Genomic DNA, 22,367 nt, shown 5'->3' on the forward strand with positions numbered 1-22,367 from the left:
TTTTACAGACATCATTGAGCTATTTGTATTAGGCATTTACAGTAATACTGAAAACTGTGTATCTATTAAAAAGCTTACAGCAGCTGCTATAATATATGGAATTTCTCTTTTAGCATTTTAACTCATTTTTTTTCCTTTAAGTGTCCTTGTAGTTTTAAAATAATACAGTTTCATAAAGTATTTTACAATCAGTATTTTTAAACTCTTTTCTAGTTTGACCCTTGAGTGATATTATAGCTCACTCTCTTTGTGGATGAAATGAAGGAAATGTGCTCAACATAATATATAAAAAGCAATGTATCTTTGTCAGCAGAGTATGCACTTTGTCACTTTGCAAAACAGGAGACATACCACTGTATCTAGACATACTTGACTCCCATAGCCATCCTAATCATCTTGTTTAATGTTCAAGGTGTAATATATGGTATTCACTAATCTATTCACTCATTTAATGAATATGTATTGAGTCCTGTGTGTAAGGTTTGAATAACTCCACTGTTAGGATAAAAAAAGATACTATATACTAAAGTACAATACAGTAATAATAAAATACAGCATTTTGTCATTGATACAATTAATGATCTAATTGCCATCTCTAATAATAAAGATATGCCCAAAATACCATTGGATCATAACCAGAATTAAAATTAGCTACTTGAGGATGAGAAAAAAAGAAATCAGAGATACGTCAGTTCAGTAAGGATGAGGAGAATGAGGTTAGTGACATAGACAATGTTTATTTTTTCTTTTTCTTTTTTGAGACAGGGTCTCACTCCGTCACCTAGGCTGGAGTGCAGTGGTGCGATCTCAGTTCACTGCAACCTCTGCCTCCTGGGCTCAAGTGATCCTCCCACCTCACCCTACTAAGTAGCTGGGACCACAGGAATGCCCCACAATGTCTGGCTAAGTTTTGTATTTTTTTTGTAGAGATAGGATTTCACCATGTTGCCCAAGCTGGTCTCAAACTCTTGAGCTCATGTCATCTACTGATCTTGGCCTCCCAAAGTGCTAGGATTACAGGTGTGAGCCACCACACCCAGCCCAAAGACAGTTTGGAGGAGGTTAGAATGAAACTAAGTGACCCATGCCAGACTTGGGAGCTACCACCTCATTAGCAACATATAACTTATTTCAAAATCTAATATGTGGTTTGGAACTGTGCTTGCAGATACAGTGAGAACCAACTGCCTTAGTCCATTTGGCCTGCTATAGCAAAATGCTACAAACCTGGTGGCTTATATAAAATAGAAACTTATATTTCACAGTGCTGGAGGCTGAGAAGTTCAAGATGAAGGCACCAGCAGGTTCACTGTTTCATGAGGGCCCCACTGTATGGTTCCTAAATGGTGCCTTCCAGTTTTGTCCTCACATGATGGAAGCGACAAGGCAGCTTGCTGGGCGCTCTTTTGTAAGGGCACTAATCACATTCTTGAGGGCTCCATCCTCATGACCTAATCACCTCCCAAAGGCCCCATTTCCTAACACCATCATATTAGTGATTAGGTTTCAACAGATGAATTTTGGGAAAACACAAACATTCATATTGAAACACCAAGAATGTGTTATCAACTGCTGACTTCCACTCTACTGAAATGTGGCTCTAAAAATGGCTACATATGTTGCAGATTTAATGGAGTTTTCTCTTAAAACTGAGACTGCAGATGATGTCAGGATTTTCAGAATCAGATTTGATGTCTTCTCAAATAGCAAATGTAAAATCTGCTGTGAAGCTATGTTTTCCATTATATATTCAGTTGATGTTGGATACACAGTTGTACTAGAATGTGCTACATATTGTGAAGCCATAAGCTGCTTCAAGGATCAAGTTTCTTTAGAAGAAAGTTCTAACAAGCAGTGGTAAATATGCAGCTATATTATTTCCAAAGAATGTTGGTAATTTTTCTGCGTTTTAAAGGACCAGTCATGTCCAAAATTTGCAAACCTTACACATTTTGTGTGTGTGTGTGGCATCTTGACTGGCCAGAGGACTGAGTTTTATCTGAACGTATTCACTATACATAGGGACAGCATGAAATCAAAGAAAGAGTAGAGCTTTGGAAGCCAAATGTGATTGAATTTAAATGTAAGCAATATAACTTAAGTGCTGCATGAACTTAGCCAGGTAACTTAATATACCTAAATTTAATGATTTCATGTTAAATACATGAAAATAATATCAATTAATTATGTAGGCATGAGAATTTGCAATAAAATATCTACTGCTCTCTGTCACATAGCAGGTTTTTAGTTAATAGCATATATAATGTATATGTGTATGTGTGAGTGTGTGTGTGTGTGTATATACATATATATAACATACAATGTGTATATACATGTAGTCCAATCATTAGTGGGTGTTTCTGATCTGGGAAATGTTGTCAGGTCCATAAAAATTACTGAGAAATGTAAAGATGTTCATGGAGGCTTATTATGCATCAAGCTCTATTCTGATCTGAGCCTCTTTAAGATGAAGGTCTCATTGAAGAGAAAATCTCATGGGGGAAACAACAGACAACACATCAAATAATAAATATATAAACAAAGTACTAGGTGATTTCATACAGACTGTGAGCACAGCAACTATTCAGATTTGAGAGAAATAATTGGTGATCAAATAAGCCAAAACACACAGTTGAGTTTTGAAGGACCTGTATTATTTAGCAAGAAAAGGGGAAATTAGACAATAGTGCCAAGATCACAAACAGAGTCTTCAGGCTCACTCAACTTGGCCCCCCCCCCTTTTTTTTTGGCCTTTACATTGCTTCGTAAAATCTCTAAGCCAACCTTAAAAAAATTGGGAAATTTTGCCTAAAAATCAATTTCTTTCAAAAAAAAAAAAAATAAAAAATCAGAAGGCTTGCAAATGCTGGGATTATATTTGTTCATGGTAATACTGGTTGAGCTGACAAGCAGGCGTCCCTTCAGTTGAAGCTTACGTTCTCCAGGCCATCACAGTCTCTATCCAGTATCCATTTCAATACCTGACTAGTTTCTGCCCTAAAAATACTTTCAGAGAAAAGAAAAAGGGGAAGATGGTGAGTTAAACTTTGTTGTGTCATTTGAGATGATCATTCAGCATACAGTAAGAAATATCTAATAACTCTAACTGGAGATTCAGTACTGAGGGTTGAGGGCGAAGACAGATCTGGAGAAGAAACTTTGAGAGTGAAACACAAAGAAATGGGAATTCAAAGCATGAAAATAAAGGAGATTTGTAATACAGTTGTTCTTACAGTGTGATCCTGGGATCAACTCATGCCCAGTCTCAGACAAACTGAATCAGCAACTCTGGGGTTGAGGCCCCAGAGTTATAAGAAGCCACTCAGATGTTCTAATGCACATTGCAATTTGAGAATTATTAGTGTAATGGACATTGTAGCACCAAAACTCAAGTGGACTAAGGATTAAGCTTCATCTACACACACTCTCTGGAACATGGTGGAAGAGAAGGGGTAAGTGATGGAGATAAGGGAAAAAGTATAGACAAGAAAAAAAAAAAAAGAAACAGGTGAAGGTAATTCATGGATCTCAAGGGAAAGATATTTCAAGAGGAAGCTATTTAGGAGATCAAATGGTGCCAAGAAGTCAATGCTAGTAACTGAATATTTTTACCAATTAGGAAGTTACTGGTCACTTTTCAAAGTATTGCCAGTGTTTAGGAATTAAGCAGAAATGGGATAATGAAAAGAAAGAAGCAGCTTGAGTAGAGCAAGCATTCAAGAAAAGTCTGGCAGTAAATGAAAAGAGAGAAACCCTATGATAACCAGTGTATGGATGGATAGGATTTGCAAATGTTTAAGGGCAGGCAGAGGAGAAAGAGCCCTGGCATTTGGGAAGAAGCGTGTACATTTCAGAGAAATATAGGTGAGAGATAGGGGAACAGGTCACAGACATCACAGAGATGAATACTAATGAGGGAGGAAAGGAGAGGCAGGCCTTCTTTTGAGACAGGAGAATGGCAGGTGGCACTAGAGCTGAGAGGCAACAAGTGTTGGCAGAGCCTGGGCTCTGTAGCTGGTCTGTCTGAGATTGGATTCTGCTTTTGCTACTTCCTAGTCATGTGACCCTGGGGAAGTTACTTACCCTGTGGCTGGCTCAGTGTCCTCATTTGTAAAATGTAGCTAGACACGGTGCCTCCCTCATGGGTTTGTTGCAATGATTAACATGAGTTGAAAAATGTAGAGAACTTAGAAAAAGGGTTAGTGTCTAGGAAGTGTTATAAAAGTAGGTGCCAGCTAAATCAACCACATTGGGGCAGAGATGAGAGGCTTTGAAAGGGAGACCCATGAATTCCTGAGAGACCTTTAAAACCTCCAAAATCTGAAAGCCACTTACATAGGAACTTGAGAATTGTTACTACATGGTTAGGCTCTAGAAGGCAAATGGTTCTGGAGATGAGGTACTCTTCAAGATTATGCATGAATAAATGAGAGTTGATGGCAGTGAGAACCAAGAAATGCCAGGGTCAACATGTGGTCGACCAGGTTTAATGGCTTTCTTGGATGATGGCCAGGAAAGGAGACAATAGAAAACAGGGTAGAACAGAGGTACTGAAGTAGAGTGGTGGATCCTGGTGGAAAGATGTGGAGGGACAAGCATATGGGAAGTTAGTGGAGACAGCATTCAAGTGGCCTGGAGAACAGTCTGAGCTAGTAACTAGGTATTGTCAGAAGGAGACTAAATGAGTGAACAGGAAACTGTGAATTGACTTGGAGTACAAATTAGAAAGCAAAAATAGAAATCATGTGCTTCCTTGGGTCCTCTGGAAGCATTGAACTGGGACATTCTGGCTCTATCAAATGGTCATAAGATAGTAGTATCTGAGTTATTATTTTATGCTATACACTAAATGTATAGGTAATAAGGGAGGGTTTGATAAGAGAAAGGAGTCAATTTTAACATGTCACACATTGTGCTAGGAGTTTTAATACATTCTATTTTATTTCATTTTTACAGTTGCTATAGAATACAGAACATAGTAATCATACAGATCAAGGAGCAGGTGCTGAGGGGTTGAGTAATTTGCCCTAGGTTATGTGGGTGGGAGAGTTCAGATTCAAGTCTATATTAATTGATTCTAAACCTCATCCTCTTTCTATACTAGTTGTCCAAATATTAAAGAATATTAAATATGCTGAAATGCACTAGAATCAGTTGTAGAAGGTACTCAGATGCATGTAAAGTTTCTGACTCTATTGGTATGGAAATCCCTTTCTCATAAACTTTTGCTCAAGTGGCAGCTTATATATATCCCCAAACTACATAACCCAACTATATAACCTAAAGTATAACCCAAGAGTTACTAATTCTGAAAACTAGCAAATAATTGATTTTCTTTTGATTTCAGAACTCGAAAGTATGCATTTTTGGTCTGCTATTTTTGTGCCAGATTTACATCTATTTCTAATTAAAGAACAAGTAAGGCACAAACCAGTTAAAAATCATTACCTGCTTGCCATTTTTCCTCACAAGATTTTCACTCTAATTCAGTCAAACTACTACTTAACAGCTAGTTATTTCAAGTGGCAGAAGAGATTTACATAGGCACTGCCAATGTTTTCTTTGGACTTTGTTTCTAGAAGGTATCTGAAAACAAACTTCAAAACAGCTATATTTGAGTTGTAAGTTGTTACTATATTTGGCTAAATGAAGAATATCATCAAGCAAAACTCTGAAAAAATACACAGACTACAATTTTCTTTCTTTCTTTTCTTTTTCTTTTTTTTCTTTTTTAAGACGGAGTCTCACTCTGTCACCCAGGCTGGAGTGCAGTGGGACAATCTTGGCTAACTGCAACCTCTGCCTCCCAGGTTCAAGTGATTCTCCTGCCTCAGCCTCCTGAATAGCTGGGATTATAGGTGTGCACCACCACGCCTGGCTAATTTTTGTATTTTTAGTAGAGACGGTGTTTTACCACATTGGTCAGGCTGGTCTGGAACTCCAGACCTCGTGATCCACCCATCTTGGCCTCCGAAAGTTCTGGGATTACAGACGTGAGCCACTGACCCCAGCCTACCATTTTCAGTTTAAAGTATTATATGAACAAAAAATTGTTTGAAGCTTTAAAAGTAGTTCCCCATATCGATAGAAAGTTCCCTTAGTCAAGATCGAGACCATCCTGGCTAACACAGTGAAACCCCGTCTCTACTAAAAAAATACAAAAAATTAGCCGAGCATGGTGGTGGGCGCCTGTAGTCCCAGCTACTCTAGAGGCTGAGGCAGGAGAATGGCGTGTACCCGGGAGGCGGAGCTTACAGTGAGCAGAGATCGCGCCACTGCACTCCAGCCTGGGCGACAGTGACCTCGTCTCAAAAAAAAAAAAAAAAAAAAAAAAAAGAAACTTCCTTTAGTCTCTGGAGTATTGCAAATAACAAACCACCTTCTTTGCTGTTTGTGTGTTAGTCTTTTGGAGCAGTGGTTCACAAAGCATCATCAGCAGTATCACCCTTACCTGGGATCTTCTTAGAAATGCAAATTCTCCAGGCCCACCACATATCTACTGAGTCAGATTTCTGGGGGTGGAGTCTAGCAACCTGTGTTAATAAGCCCCCTAAGAGGTCCAGCTGCCCATTAAACATGGAGAACCACTTTCTTTGAGTATATCAAGCTTGAAATGCTGCTTGTACCCCTAGGTTCCTGGTGAAGCTATTTGTAGCATGAAAATAGAAATTTGCTAAGTAGTAATACACTGACCTGAAAAAAGATTCATTTTTTTTAACAATTGTTTTTCTAATCTCTAAGACATATAAAAATCATTCCTCATTGATAAAATATTGCCCCTTCTTCAAACACTTCCTCTTCTAGGAACTTTTCTCCAAATCTCCCAGATAGATATTCTTATTTTGTGTTCTTTGTAAGGTACTAGCCCCAAATAGTGTGTTAATAAAAGACGTTTTACTTTTCACAATAGACATGTAAAATTTACTTGGTGTAGATGCATGATTACAGAGTTTGACTATCTCTCGGGGGAAAGAAACACTGCCCAGATTGTAAGACCAAGGACCAGGTTCTGGATTATTTGTTATCTGCTCTTTGTAACACTGTGATACTTCTAGGCTTCTGTTATCATACACAAATGTTAGATGAGAAAGAGCTTGGAGGTCTTAGGTAAGAGCTTGGAGGGGACAAGTGCAAAATCATTGAGCAAAGCACTTTAAAAAGGAGTCTTGTCTGATGAATCCTCTCACCTCTGTTCCTTTTTGCAAAGCTCAGGAGGCCTTGGAGAGAAGATTATTGTGTTAGTTTGTTAGGACTGCCATAACAAAGTACCACAGACTGGGTGACTTCATGAAAATGTATTTTCTCACAGTTTTGGGGTGGGAAATACAAGATCAAGGTATTGGCACCATTGCTTCTTCTGAAGCCTTTCTCTTTTTCTTGTAAATGGCTGCCTTCTCTCTATGACTTCACATGATCTTTTTATACCTGTCTCTGCTTATAAGGACAACAATCATACTGGATTAGGGCCTATCGTATAACCTCATTTTACCTTAATTACCTCTTTAAAGACTCTGTCTCCAAATATAGTCACATTCTGAGGTAGTGAGGATTTCAATTTTAACATATTAATTTTCAGGGGAAAAAAATCAGTCCATAACAATTGTGCATGGCTTTGATTACTCATTTGTAGATTGAACTTGTTAAAACTTCAGAATATAAATGAGTTGTAAACTTGTAGGTGAAATCTGGCTCATGTATTCCATTAGAGAGATAGCCCTACCACATTCCAACTGGGTCCCTGAAGCTACAGATATGCTCCATTACCACCCCCAAATGCCAAAGAATGAATGAGCCATCTAGAAGTAGGCAAATAACCACATTTGCTAAAAGGATAATGTTTCATCCATTAAATAAATGTGATACCTTTTTCTAGTCGGTATCAATATAGAAGGCTTGTGAAAAATGAGTTAGCTGAGAGTTAATTGACTGCGGAGACTCTATTTTCAGTCTCTGCCTATATTTTTTGAATTAATATACACAGTGGGTGATTCAGCAAAAGGGTTTAAAAATAAATTCTTTATTGAAGGATCCCACCAATTTGATGTCTTCATAATTCATGAAGAGTAGACCCATAATAGCTCTATTTTCTCTTCAACTTTGAAAATAAAAGATGCCATTAGTTTAAATTAGGCTTGTATGTGGAATAATCAAGTGTATCAACAAATATAGTTTGACTCAGATGCTGTTTAAGACTGAGAATAAATGCCAGAAAAGAACTGGCTAGTTCTTTTAAAAAATTAAATATGAAAATTGTATTGACAAGCTAGGGTAAAAGTGTTTTAAAGAGTTGATAGGCAATATATAAATTTATAACATTCAATTTTGAAAACTCAAAAATGTAATAAGCAAATAGTTACTGTAGAATGGCTACTCTTTTAAAGCATACTTTTAGAATATAAAGAAAATAGAATATAAGACATCTTATTAGAGACCTGGCTGTATTTAAATATAAAGAAAATGTCATTAGAGACCTGGCTATATTTGTAGAATATATGAGCACTCAGGATAGTTGGTGAATATGTAGGTATGGAGTTGCCAAAAAGCATCTTTACAATGCTGAATTAGGGAGTTCCTACACTGGCTAGAGAAGGCCCACATGGAAAGAACTATAGTATAAAATGTATTTGCTTGATTTATTTGTTTCCCCTGAGAAGTTCAAACCCCCGAGGAAGTAGACCGTGGATAGTATTTTATCTCCTCTAGCTGTGAGAAATGAAAGGATAGAGAAGTGAATTGGATTTGTCTGAAAGCTTCTGGAGCCAGGAGGCACATGGGACTGGTGCTCAGGTGTCTATTTCCAGGCATTATTCAGCAATTTGGTCACATAATTTTCTCGAACATTAGATTTTTTTTTTCCACTGGTGAGTGGCATAGTTGAAGAAAAAACTTTATGAAGACGTAAGGTCTTGATCTAAACCCTAAGACAGGAAAGAGTAAATAAATGAGGTTATATACATGAAGGAATACTTTTTACTTCAGAAATTTTTATTTTCCTCCAGAGTGTATAAAATTGTGTACTTTTAATCTGTAGTTTTCATTCACATCTGCTAGTATACTTTGGTAAAAGCATAATTTCATAGGTGTATTACATTCATGGGACTTGTGTTTATGGTGGTTAGGTCTTTAAAAAGAAGTCTAAACCTTATTTATCTGCATCAGTTGTTGACTTTGCAGATCACAAAGAATACAGAGCCAGTCATGCAGAAAGTACCTGTTTGTCATTCTGAGAGTTCAGACCTGAACTGTAACCAGTGGCCCATTAAGTACCTTCTCTTGTTGTTTAAAGCATATCCTAGCTTTGCAAATTAATTGTTAATGAAGAATGTTGTAACGGAGCCATGGAATGAAATTCCTAGTACTCCAGTCATAGTAGAGATTGTGTCAAGTACTCTGAGTTGTGTTCCATTGTTTTGTGATTCTGTGCTATTGGGAAGTCTTGCCTAGAGAGTGTTTAGAAATAGGGAAGTTAAGAAATAGCACCGTTTGCTTTTTTGGACTATGTGTGTGATTTTCCCTTAATAGTAATATTGTAATAATTTCTGAGAAATAAAATTCTTTTTCTTTGTTTATAAAAAAGTTATTTGTCAAAATACTCACAAATGCTTTCTATAAGAAAACGTTGACTTTTTTTTTTTTGCTGTAAAAATGATTACATATACTACATTTAATGAAGTAGAGGACATTCTTGTAATATTGATACAGTAGGACAATATGCATGCCATTGACTATTGTTAATAGTCCAGTTGTGAGGTGAAATCCACCATGAAACACAGTAATGTTTAATTTCATATTTAAGACAGAGCTAAATTTCAATTTAGAAGGTTCTTATATAAAAATTTCAGGAACACCTTTATAAACCAATTAAGAAGGATTTTTGTCTTAAGGGTTTATGTGCCTGGTATAAGATAGTTATACCTGTCTAATTTTCTTTTTCTTTTTCTGATTTTTACTTCTCACATATTGTATTAATAGTGCTTGGTGTGGGGGAAAAAAAAAAGATGCAGTGACATTTTCTTCTCTTATCCCTTATTTTCTACTCTAAGATACATATAATTTTGCAAAGATTTATTTACCTTAATAGCTCAAACCTAGCTAACATTACAGCTTTCTAATGGGCATGATTGATGATTGTAGGTACCATGAATCATTGTCTAATAAAGAGACTGTTCAAATATGATATTATTTTACTGGTTATTTTCCCCACAGAGAAACTCTTGGGGTGAAATAGAGCTCCAAAAAGAGTGTTTTGGGGGGAATGGGAAAGGGAGGATTGGGAGTCTTTAAAGGGAATAATCTCTTGTGGTAATAGGCATGAAGTAATAGTCATTTTGATTATATGAAACAAACAAAAAAGCTTTGAATGGGTGATTATCTGTACAACTACGTAGAGTGAGAACATAATGAAATCCCTAACATTTAAAACTAACAATGTAAAGTATAAATGTAATTATCTTTTAGCAAATAATTTTACATGTCAATTTTTTCAGTGGAAGATTTTGACAGTCTAAGTAGTAATATTTGAAGCTTTCGGAACAGAATCTTTACCCCCTTCCACTTTTCATCCTTCTCAGAGAATGCCAAAGGGGTGGAGACATTTTTATATAGCTGATAGCAGGGAGAGCATCATTGGAAGAAGATCTAATATTAATAACACTTGCTGTGTGTCGGCCACTGTCCTCAGCACCTTAGGTAAACCCCATTTTACCTTCACAAGAAACCCATGAAGAAGACAGTATTATCCTCATCTTATATACTTACAAAAATATTTATATCATTACAAATAATTCAAATCATTATTTAAATAAATGTATTTATATTATTATAGACGATCAAATGATGCAAATAGCACATATTACCTACTTAGCCAACCAAATATACCCAGGCTAAATTAGAATTTGAACCATGGTAGTCTGGTGCCCCAGTATATTCTTGTAACTACTATAATACATTGCTCCTGGAGTCTAATATTCCCAAAGACATAAATGTTGATTGAACTAGGAGATTTGACATATTTAGCTTCTCATTTTTACAGATGAAGAAACTGTGTCTTAGTGAAGTTGGGTTAAACTCTACAGTGTTACAACACAAGGTGAGAGTCAGAGCTGGATGCAAACCCTGTTCAGTCTACCACCAAGGTCCATGCTTTCTTCCATGGATCCACAGAGTGCGATTTACTGTGATCACAATCACATGTGATCTTCTTTTGGCTGCCTGTGGCAACCTGACAAGTTTATTTTTGAAGCTCAACCCATTGCTTACATAAGGAAGAACATTCCTAAGTTATAAAGAAGAGCTGGTGAAAGGAAATCATCCAGGTGTGAAATAGGAATTCAGAGCTTGTTTTCTTGGTTTATCCATGCTCGGTTGTGTGTGCCCTGATGTTCATTAGGGTGTTTTAAGTGTCTTCACTGGGTTACAATAACATGGATTTTTTCTCTCTCTCTCTTTCAGGTATGGAAAAATTGTATCTACAAAGGCAATTCTTGACAAAAACACAAATCAGTGCAAAGGTACGTGTAAGGGCATCTGTACCCTGAAATTTTGCCTATGCTATCTGATTAATGGCTCTTCCATTGTAGAGGTCCAGGTACCAGCTGCACAGTGATCACAGTGCATGGTATGGAAAGCCTCCTTATTGATGCCAATGTTTTGATAAGTTGTATTTCTAGTAACATTGCTCATTAATTTTTTTCATTAGCAAACAAAATGAAAATCACAAATCAGAACAAGTATCAAATTGCTTCAGCATAAAACTAAATTACCTCCTAACAACTTTGGGGTGTCTGATGTGAATGGGATCATCAGTGATGCAAATTGATTTCCTATATAAAAATGAGGAACTCTGGGGAAAACTTCCCCATGCAAAACACATTTCAATTTATCTGTTCTTTAAAGCTTTAGAAACATTGGTTGGCTAGGAATAAATTTACTGATGGGCCTATTGTATTAAGCTTCAGTTATAAGCATCTCAAGGGATTTCAGAGTTGGTATCTTATTAAGACAGGCTTTGGTTTTCCTGGAAATACTTCTGAAGTCATCTGACTCTATCTGTGGCTCATGTTTCTTCATGTCTGGGAATCCTGTATTCTTTTAAAAGTTGCATTAAATTAATTGTGGAACCTGTATGGTCTCTCTTGCATGACTCAGAAAATCAGAATGCTTCTTATAACATGTTGTTTGTTGTTCCTTTAATCTAGTCTTTGTAGTAACACTGAAATCAAGAAGTATAGTAGAGCCACGTTCATTCTAAACACTGCCCCTATTTCATATATGAATATAATGTGCACAAGTTTTAGGGAGGAACACTAAGAAACTCCTGTATATGTATCTCCTTACCTACTTGCATAATGGTAGTCAGATTCAATTCAGCAGTTAAAAAAATAAAAACATTCCATGTCTTCTATAAACTCAGAAATGAACTACATATTACAAGACAAAGAATAATATGACATGATTTCTTCCACCTAGTTTCAAGTCCTAGTTGAGGAGATACCAAGAAAACCAAGAAACTAATTCTAATATCCTTATTAGAATTACTATATCACCCTAATATATGTGAGGATGTAACAGCGGTATCTAAAACAGAATTATCAACAAACCACTGTTAGAGGAGAATATAGAGATTTCTTTTTGGGAAATGAAGTTTATAAAGTCAAGGTAGAATGGGTGAGCTTGGGACAGGTGGATGTTCAGGAGAGATAATTTCAGAATGTAATTGAGTAGACCCATGTAGCTGTATTAAAAAAAAAAAAAAATGTACTGCTGGGCGCAGTGACTCATGCCTGTAATCCCAGCACTTTGGGAGGCCAAGGAGGGTGGATCATGAGGTCAGGACTTCGAGACCAGCCTGTCCAACATGGTGAAACCCTGTCTCTACTAAAATTACGAAGATTAGCTGGGCATGGCTGCAGGCACCTGTAATCCCAGCTACTTAGGAGGCTGAGGCAGGTGAATCATTTGAACTGAGGAGGCAGAGTTTGCAGCGAGCCGAGATTGCGCCATTGCACTCCAGCCTGGGCTACAGGGCAAGACTTCCTCTCAAAAAAAAAAAAAAAAAGAAAGTACCAATAAGGACAGAAAGAATAAGGACCAATAAGGACAGGTTAAAATTTTGTAGGTTTTTAAATGATAGCCTGGATATTTTAAATTTAATTCTATATGCAACATAGATCTCTTAGTAGTTTTTGAGAAGACAAAATATGATTCTGTAGGTGTTTAGTAAAGTTATTTCAGCAAAAGTACGTGAAATTGAATTATAAAGGGGGAGAGTGGAAGCAAAAAAAAAAAAAAAAACGTAGGCTTCAAAGCCATAGTACAAGAGAGAAATTGGAAAAAAAAATCAGCTTAACTATTACTATTAGGATAATAGAAAGAGGTTCACCATGAAAGTTTTTAAAGGTAGAGTTGGCTATTGACTCCATGTTGAGTCTTCTGATTGGGAAAGATGCCTGTTCCACTTGCTGAAGTAAGAAGTCCAGAAGTAGTAGTAGTAGGTTTTGGGGAGAAGATATTGGACATGCTGAGTTAGAGTCTCTGACATGGCAACCATGTGGGCGATGTCAAAGAGGAAACTGTCAGAAAGTCCAGGGCTACAGATGCTGACTGAAGTGAAGGGAATAGCTAAGATTACCAAGGAATAATGTATAGAAGGGGAAATGGAGTGGAGTGCATTAGGTGGGCAGCTGAGAACTTGGAGAACATTTAAGAAGAAAGCTGGGCCATGACCAAGGGATGTTCTTGGGAACATCCTGTGGGAAGCACGTGACATGTTTGAAGCATTAGGATGCTAATTATATTGCATCTAGACCTGCCCAACCCATATACAAAGTCTTAGGCAGTTCATAATATTGGTCAAGCACCAATCAGAAGCACAAATACTGCACAGATAAGCAACACCTGGAAACCTCAATAGATAGACTCATAACTGGAGTGGTCAATATGAAGGGATACTTCCCTATGCAGAGTTTTGCTCAAGCATGCAGATATCTATGGTTACAGTACAACACTGAATACCATGAAAATGTAAATTGCCAACATGCAAAAACTGTACCCTTCTATAATTGTGAAGGTTTGAAGAAAAAGGGATGTAACTGAAAATGGGTGGTCAGAGTCTCCGTAAGCAAATTTTATAGTGGGAGTGTGGGTGCTTATCAGGACAAATTATACTATAGGTATCCTTACCTCAGCTCCTAAAATCCCTATCCACACTTTTTTTTGCAACAGATTATTTAATTTTCTCTTTCTGTGGAGAGATTCCTAAAATCAGTGGAAACAGGGCCTGTGTACTATAGAAAACTTATCTCCAAAGTGGGATGTGTGAAGGGTGATACAAGACTGTTTATTGGAGACACTAAAAGAACATTTTAGAATTTACATCTCTCTGTTTTTATATCAACTTTTTGTGAACATTATATATTCATATAATCTTACAAATACATAGATTTTAAATAAATATGAAAAATATTGTGTTTGCTGCTTCAAAATACTTTTATCTCTAGTGATATGAATAATGGTCTCACCAATAAATATGGAAGAAGAAAAGGAGTAAGAGAAGGAGGTAGAAAAGGAAGGAAGAGAGGGAGGGAGGAAAGAAGGGGCTGTGGAACAGCCTAGGAAAATCACTTATAGAAAGGCATCGGTAAGAAATTGGACAGCGGTTAGGCCGGACATGGTGGCTCTTGCCTGTAATCCCAGGACTTTGGGAGGCTGAGGTGGGTGGATCACGAGGTCAGGAGATTGAGACCATCCTGGATAACACGGTGAAACCCTGTCTCTACTGAAAATATAAAAAATTAGCCGGACATGGTGGTGGGTGCCTGTAGTCCCAGCTGCTTGGGAGACTGAGGCAGGAGAATGGTGTGAACCTGTGAGGCAGAGCTTGCAGTGAACTGAGATCGTGCCACTGCACTCCAGCCTGGGTGACAGAGTAAGGCTCAGTCTCAAAAAAAAAAAAAAAAAAAAAGAAAAGAAAAGAAATTGGACAGCGGTCAGACTGTTTGCACTGAGCGTAATATGAGGCTGGCAAAGTGATCATGTATCCATTATATGCTTATAAAGGCCTCCCGTTGCTTTGCTTATCCTCAGCTTGGGGAGTCTGTGCTTAGCAGTGGTGAGTGAATCACAACATCAAGCACATCATGGGGGATGTGCCCTATAAGTCAGCAAATCAGGATAAAAAGTTTACTACTATCACTTTCATGTTTTTAGAAAAATTCTATTTTAATAATATGCTGATATATATTAGAGTATTTCCTTTCAAAAAATAGATCTTGACATAGTTATGAGAAGATATGATTAGAAACACAGCAATTATAGAAAATTGTGTATAATTGTTCAATAAGTTGCGAAAGTTAGGAGAAAGATATGAAGTCATGGAAAGGTTCAAGGAACTGGTAAGAACAAGTATTGCAACCATCATCTAAATGTTTATTGGAATTGCCAAGAAATGAAGCAGGAGTAGTATTAGAAAAAGTGACTAACCTAAACGGTATCTGTGGAGAAATAATGGGATGGGAAATGATACTAGGAATCTGTAGACCATGATGAAAATGAAGACTAGTTGGTTATAAAATTTGATGATGTGAGATTCTAAATTGGAGAGTTTAGGTAGGGGAGAAACCATACTGAGAAAGGAGACAAGAGGCCTACCACCTACAAGTCCAGTGGGAGGAGGGATGTGGGAGAGAGAAAAGAGCAAAACTCAAAGTTGAGAGGGCTACAAGGGAAGTAGTGTCCTCAGGGTAAGTTATGTAATGATGGAAAACATGCAAATTAAAGCAATATGCAGTGATAGTTTATAACCACTGAAGTAGCAAACATTCTAACATGTAGGCCATTCAATGCTGTTCACTCTGAAACTGGTTCATCCATTCTTCATTGGTACCATGCTAAATTGGTATAACCTTTTGAACGTCAGTATGGAACAGCAATAAAGGGCATACAGTTGAAACTAGTTAGTCTGTTGAGAATATTTATTCAAATATGTTATCTAAATATATTTTTAAAATTATGTATCTCTGTACAACTCTGAACACTCTCATTTTCCTTACTAGGAAAAAATATAGGAAGCATCCAAATTCTAGCTTATGGAGCATATACAACTGTTATGTAGCTGTTAAAATGGTAGTCATAAAGACTAGACTATGCCAAGCCTAGAAAAATGTTTATTATATGAAGTTAAATCAATATAAAAGTATATAAAATCATGTGTACACTGAATATGGAGCTCTGTAAATATTTGAGAGTCAAGATCAGTGTGGTTATGTCTGTGGTAGATCCAGGCTGCCTGGGTTGAACACTGCCTCTTCACTTAGTAGCTATGTGACCTGTGGCAAATTAGTCAATCGCACTGTGCCTTCTGCAAGGTAAAAACATCAGCAAGGCGATAACAGAGCCTCACTCACAGGGTGTTGTGATGATTAATAACGTTAATACATGGAAAATGTTTGACGATATCTCCTGCTACTTTTGTATAAAATACTGGCATTATCAAGCAAGACAAAAATGTTTGTTTCAACATAGTGGGATTATGGGTGATATATTAGTATTATTATTACTATCTTAACATGTCTCCAAATCTGTTCTGTTGTCTTTTTGGGCAAGAAAAAATAAAAAATACAGCTCTTGGAAAAATTAAGCTGGTTTTAATTATGTTTATATTTTGGTTGTTCTTTCTATGGAACCTGAGTAACTCATGACTATATGTTTCTTCGTTTTTGTAAAATAATTCCAGATGAAAATAGTGAAGAATTGGGAGAGAATAGCATGCTTTGCTTTTTAAAATGATAGGCAGAGGTTGAGTACTTCTTGACCATGGCTTTGTTTAGGATGTGTGAGGCGGCTTTTTCAAACAAAATCATTAAGAGCATCAAGACTGTCATCATTAGAGAACACAAATTGGATTTGGTCTTCTCTGGGACACTTGGTTTTGAATGCTTTGCAACTTTATCTCCAGGCAAAGGCTATACAATTAAATCTAAACATTAGGAACTCAAGGATTTGTTTATTTTTATTTTTAAAGACATGATAGGAATTCAATTCTTCATTAGCTGTTGCACATACAGCAGATTGTGTGTAAGTTAGTCTTTACCAAGGTATGAGAAAGTCCATGAACTTGTCTCCTTAGAGATAAAAAGAAAAGGTATGAAAAGTAATCTGATGCATTAAACCAGCAGAATTGAATCCTATTTTAGTATTTGAAAGAAAAGCTTGTATGCTCTCCTGAATCCCAAGCACACCCTGTAAGTTAGGGACAGTAGTCAGGCCTAGGTAAGCTGACTTACTTCTTTATTCCGTAAGAGGTTATCAGGAACTCTTTCAACATAACCTCTCGTTTTCAAGATTATTCTTTCTTGGGTGGTGGCTGCATCAGCTTTCATTCTGTATAATATGACAACCTACAACAAAACAGTCATCATCAAGCCAAAATGACCAGAAATTGCTGAACAAAGCGAGCAACCGCTCCAGATGGGGAGTAATGAAGAACAGACCACAGTTCATTCAGATATTCAAACACAAGGATGAAATAAGAGCTATTGTACAAGTCACAGAGATTTGCACTGCATTTTTTGCTTGTTTGGTTTTTGTTTTCCCCATGTGTTTTCCTTCCGGATCCGTGTATTTGCTAATTTAAAAAGTCAGGGAAAATTAAATGAAAGTGATTGAAAACAAGGTGTAAATCTTAAATGAATTCACTTGTCTGTGCCTTCCTGCTTTTGAAGGTTGGTTTCCCTTTTCTCCCTGCAACCACCAGCCTCACCACCATCATATTTCTGACAGGCTATATGTTTAGAGTAGATGGAATGAGTAATGAATATTCCATAGAAAGTTTCCATGCCTATTAACCATAGGATATAAGAATAGATAGAGTGTGCCAAACATAGCAGCTCGCTTCTGAGGGTTTGAAATATTCTCTTTGCCTTTGTTGTCACAGGCCGGTTACATTATATTTATGGAGCTTATGTTACCTTTGACATTACACTGAGCCCTTAAAACCAAAATTGGAGACAAGTATACAAAAGTTCTGAAATCATCCATGAAGGATATCATTCATTCTTTATTAAATAAAATCATAAATTGTTATTTCTTCTATAAGAGAAATAATTCTACCTATGACACTTATAGAGAGGATTTAGAGCCCATCTAGGTTGTCTCAGAGAGTGGCATGACTTTGTTACTGTACTGAATCCATTTAGCAGTTCTAGATTCACAATTATGTTATACATTTTTAAAGTATTTCTAGGTGAATAAATATTAGGCCATATACTTGGATGACTTTGGAATTCATCCCTTTTATTTTACTTTTTCTCTTTTTTGCATTGATGGGATATTTATACATGTGAGGGAAGTACATATTTCCTTCTTTCTTTCTTTCTTTCTTTTTTTTTTTTTTTTTGAGACATAGTCTCCCTCTCTCACCCAGGCTGGAGTACAGTGGCGCAATCTTGGCTCACTGTAACCTCCACCTCCATCAATGGTTCTCCTGCCTCAGCCTCCCGAGTAGCTGTGATTACAGGTGTGCACCACCACACTCCATTACTATATTTTTGTATTTTTAGTAGAGATGGGGTTTCACCATGTGGGCCAGGCTGGTTGAACACCTGACCTCAGGTGATCCACCTGCCTCAGCCTCCCAAAGTGCTGGGATTACAGGTGTGAGCCACTGCGCCTGGTCAGAAGTACAGATTTCTGTGTTGAACCCCCTGAACCTGGAAGGAGGGTGGGATATTATATTTTGTTATATGTTTAGGTAGAGTCATTACAGGACATGAGGTATACTTTACCTATGGATCAGTTTTAACAAGTGACGCTGACATGCATTCGTGGTGAAATGTTTAAGTGGAGCTATTTAACTCTGGCAGATGACAGACCTTTCCTGGACTGGTCCACATGGAAATCAAGCAAGTAAAGGAAGAAATCAACACCATGGAAAGTCTCTTTTCTAGTACCTTTATTTTCTGAAAGCAGTGGAAACTAAAATAAATGTTCCATGAAATTTATGAGTGTGAGGAATTACATTTTGAGAAGAATAAGTACCTCCACCAGGTGGGCTCACAGTCTATTGAGCAAGAAGCTCATGAGAAGCAAAATGGCTTGAAAAACACATTTATTCAATTTTCATGTAATGGGATTAGGTTATCTCCCGCCCACACCACAAAAAAAAAAAAAAAAAAAAAAAAAAAAAAGAAAAGACAAAAAAGTTTTATTTTATTTTAAATTATACTTCTCTTTGGAATATGAAGTATGTAATACTTCCCTAGCCTTTTTTTGTGTGTGTGAATTTTACTCTATTCTGGTATTAAGTTTACCACGAGTCATAGGTCATCGATATATAAACTTGGAAGTTCGCATTATTTGATTTTCATATTGGCTTTTGTTTTCATTTCAGAAAAGGTTAGCGTATGTAGGAACTTTGGAACCTTCATTAATGCATCAAGTTTACTCAGAATTGTCCTGTAGGTACCTTTTACATAGAATGTTTAGCGTGTGCCTCTCTTAAGAAATTACCAATTTTTATTGTCTTATAGCCAAGAATATCCGCTTTGCTGGTGAATGGTCTTTGTTTGTTGTCTACAACCCAACCGGACGACTACAACTAAAGGCAATACTTCTGCCAAAAATTACTTTTCCAAACTTATTATTTCCAATATCAGGATATTAAATATTTACAGGATTATGTTATTATTTTGTGTTAACTTTGAGAAGTCCTTGATATAAATGTAAAACAAAATAGGTATTTATGTTTTGGAAGTCATACAGCTACATGTTTTTCAGCAGTGTTTTATAGCTATGTATTTCCTCAGCATTTGTTTGTAATCACTTAATATACATATTAGACAAAAGTAAAATTATCCACTAACATGAAATATAACACCAGCATTGCTGTTTTAAGCATCAACTTGTATTCAACAGCCTTTAGTACTGTAACCTACCTCCCTAATGCTTTTATACATGTGGAACATGCAGAAATGATTTCATTGGGAAAACATTTGTTTTTTTTTTCTTTTTGAGGTGGAGTCTCACTGTGTCGCCCAGGCTGGAGTCTTGGCTCACTGCAACTTCCGCCTCCCGGGTTCAAGTGATGCTCCTGCCTTAGCCTGCTGGGTAGGTGGGACTACAGGCACATTCCACCTCGCCTGGCTAATTTTTTGTATTTTTAGTGGAGGTGGGGTTTCATCGTATTAGCCAGGATGGTGTTGATCTCCTGATATCATGATGAACCTGCCTCAGCCTCCTAAAGTGCTGGTATTACAGGCATGAGCCACTGCACCCAGCCTGGGAAAACATTTTTTAAATAATTGTTGAAGAATATAAAATGGCTTAAAAATAAAATGACAGAGTTACATTACTTTCACCTATAAACTGAATATTCCTTTTACTAATCCATGTTATCTGACTAAACAGAAACTGTTGTCCAGGTATTCTCTTTGCTTCCTTGGTCCTGTCTTTCACTTCCCTATTTTTAGAATTTGACTCATGTTGATAAGCATAAAATGCTCTCTCTTCCTACCTCTAATAGTCTTTGTCAATTATTGCTTCCAAAAGTCATCTTCTCAAAAAGTCCTCCATGACTCTACTCATCCTATCTAAACACCTTTACAAAACCACCTTCTTTGGGCACCAACTGGGTGCTTAGATTTAAGGATACCCCATCTCTCATGCTTTCATGATTAGTTTGTGCTCTTCCTCTAGATTATAAACTCCCTGGGACCCAGGTAGTTAGGATTATTGCCGAAGTATTGATGATGCAGGACAGTTCTGAGTAGTCACTTAGATTCCAGTGCTTTACCTCTGTCTCTGAGACCCTTTGATGCTACATTAATGGAAAGCACAAGCTTGGCCAGGTATGTGTCCCATAGGCCTGTACAAACACCAAGAGTACCAAAGACATACAGATGGACGTGACTTCCCAGAGTTATTCTCTAAAAGTACTCATTCTTAATTCAGAATGCTGACTTTGCTAATGTGGAGTTATTCTTACTGGTTTAAAGCTATTTTTGTTCATTAATGATTTTATTAATATATGGCAAATTATATATACTAATATATATTTAAAATGATATATAAAATATAATAATGTGTAATGCACAAATATGATATATGTGTGTATTCAGTTCATTAAAATTTATGTAAACTTGTAATGCTATGTAAATAAATAACCTTTCAAATATAAAAAGGCCACAGTTCTTCAAAAATTTTCCAATTGAAGTCTATACCAAGAAATTCTCTAAGTTATGATCTTAGTTTTCTTGGACAAGTCACATAACATCTCTAAACATCTGTTTCTCAACTGTCAAGTGAGGTTATCTACACCTACAATACAAAGGTATTTTCAGAACTACATGGAACCATGTTTGTTATATGCCAGGCACATACATCAGGCAAATGTTTCTATGGCCTTGGACTTGGATTTCTTTCTAGGAACCAACTTGTTTAGCGCTTGTATGTATCTTACATAATTTAATGCCATTCTGAGCACATTTTAAGTGTAAGAAATGTGTGTTTTATGAATTGACTTGTGTTTGTTGAGATTAGCTTTGTTAATAGCAAAAAGTATAAGTACCAAAAGAATGTCTCTTTCATACCTTTTGGTGTTGGCTATATGATAGCTCTCAAGATTTTTTAGGGCCTGTAAACCTGATGTGTTTGAGATAAAGCACATTCCGTCACAGTGACAGGTGATGGAATTCATTCTAGTTGAGCTGTATAGGTTCTGGTAAAAATTTTTTTCTTTGTTCACTCCTTTGTTATGCTATTCACTCTAATATTGTTTTACAAGTTTAAAAGAAAAAGGAAAAAATGCCTGAAGATTCTTGACTCCTTGGATTTTTAAACTGTGGTGAAAGCATCTAACATTTAAGCATGGTGAATCATCATTTGCTTTGATGCTAGCCATTGTTCTTATTAACTTATTGGTTAATCATATTGATACTAAATAATTATTCCTTTTTCTTCCCTTTAGTAAAGAAAAGAGAACTCTGGGGTATGAAAGAGAAAAACTCATGTACATAGCTGAAAAAGAAAACAAAACAAAAAAACTACAAAAACCTAAATTGAGTTTGAAAGGTGAATGTACCACTTGCTATCCTTCTTCAGAGGACTATAAGTGAGCTCAAATGCCTATTGATCTATAAAATATTGGCAATATAAGTACTCTAATATGATCATTTTAGAAACAGGTATAATTTTCTCCTTGAGTCTGGAATAAGAGAAAATTACAGTTTTTATTTAATTTCTACTTCTCTTAAGAAGAAGGCAGTTCATTTTCACTGCTAAGCATACAGATAGACCTATGGGTCATTCAGCGGACATCAGTCCTGAATTAGAAGAAACCCATACTCATGAAGCATATTTGGAACACTTTTTCT

At 36.6% G+C, this 22,367-nt stretch overlaps 1 protein-coding gene across 1 annotated transcript in view; it reads left to right on the forward strand.

Annotated features, from left to right (window-relative positions):
* Positions 1-1,606: 1,606 nt before the first annotated feature.
* Positions 1,607-22,367, forward strand: part of RBMS3 (RNA binding motif single stranded interacting protein 3) — a 546,693-nt gene continuing 525,932 nt past the window's right edge. The window contains exons 1-2 of the mRNA XM_030937919.1: positions 1,607-1,857; positions 11,452-11,510. Of these exons, the coding sequence (XP_030793779.1) occupies positions 1,607-1,857; positions 11,452-11,510 (310 nt within the window). The remainder of the gene's footprint in view (positions 1,858-11,451; positions 11,511-22,367) is intronic.

Source organism: Rhinopithecus roxellana, chromosome 1, assembly GCF_007565055.1.
Source record: "Rhinopithecus roxellana isolate Shanxi Qingling chromosome 1, ASM756505v1, whole genome shotgun sequence".
Taxonomy (NCBI): domain Eukaryota; kingdom Metazoa; phylum Chordata; class Mammalia; order Primates; family Cercopithecidae; genus Rhinopithecus; species Rhinopithecus roxellana.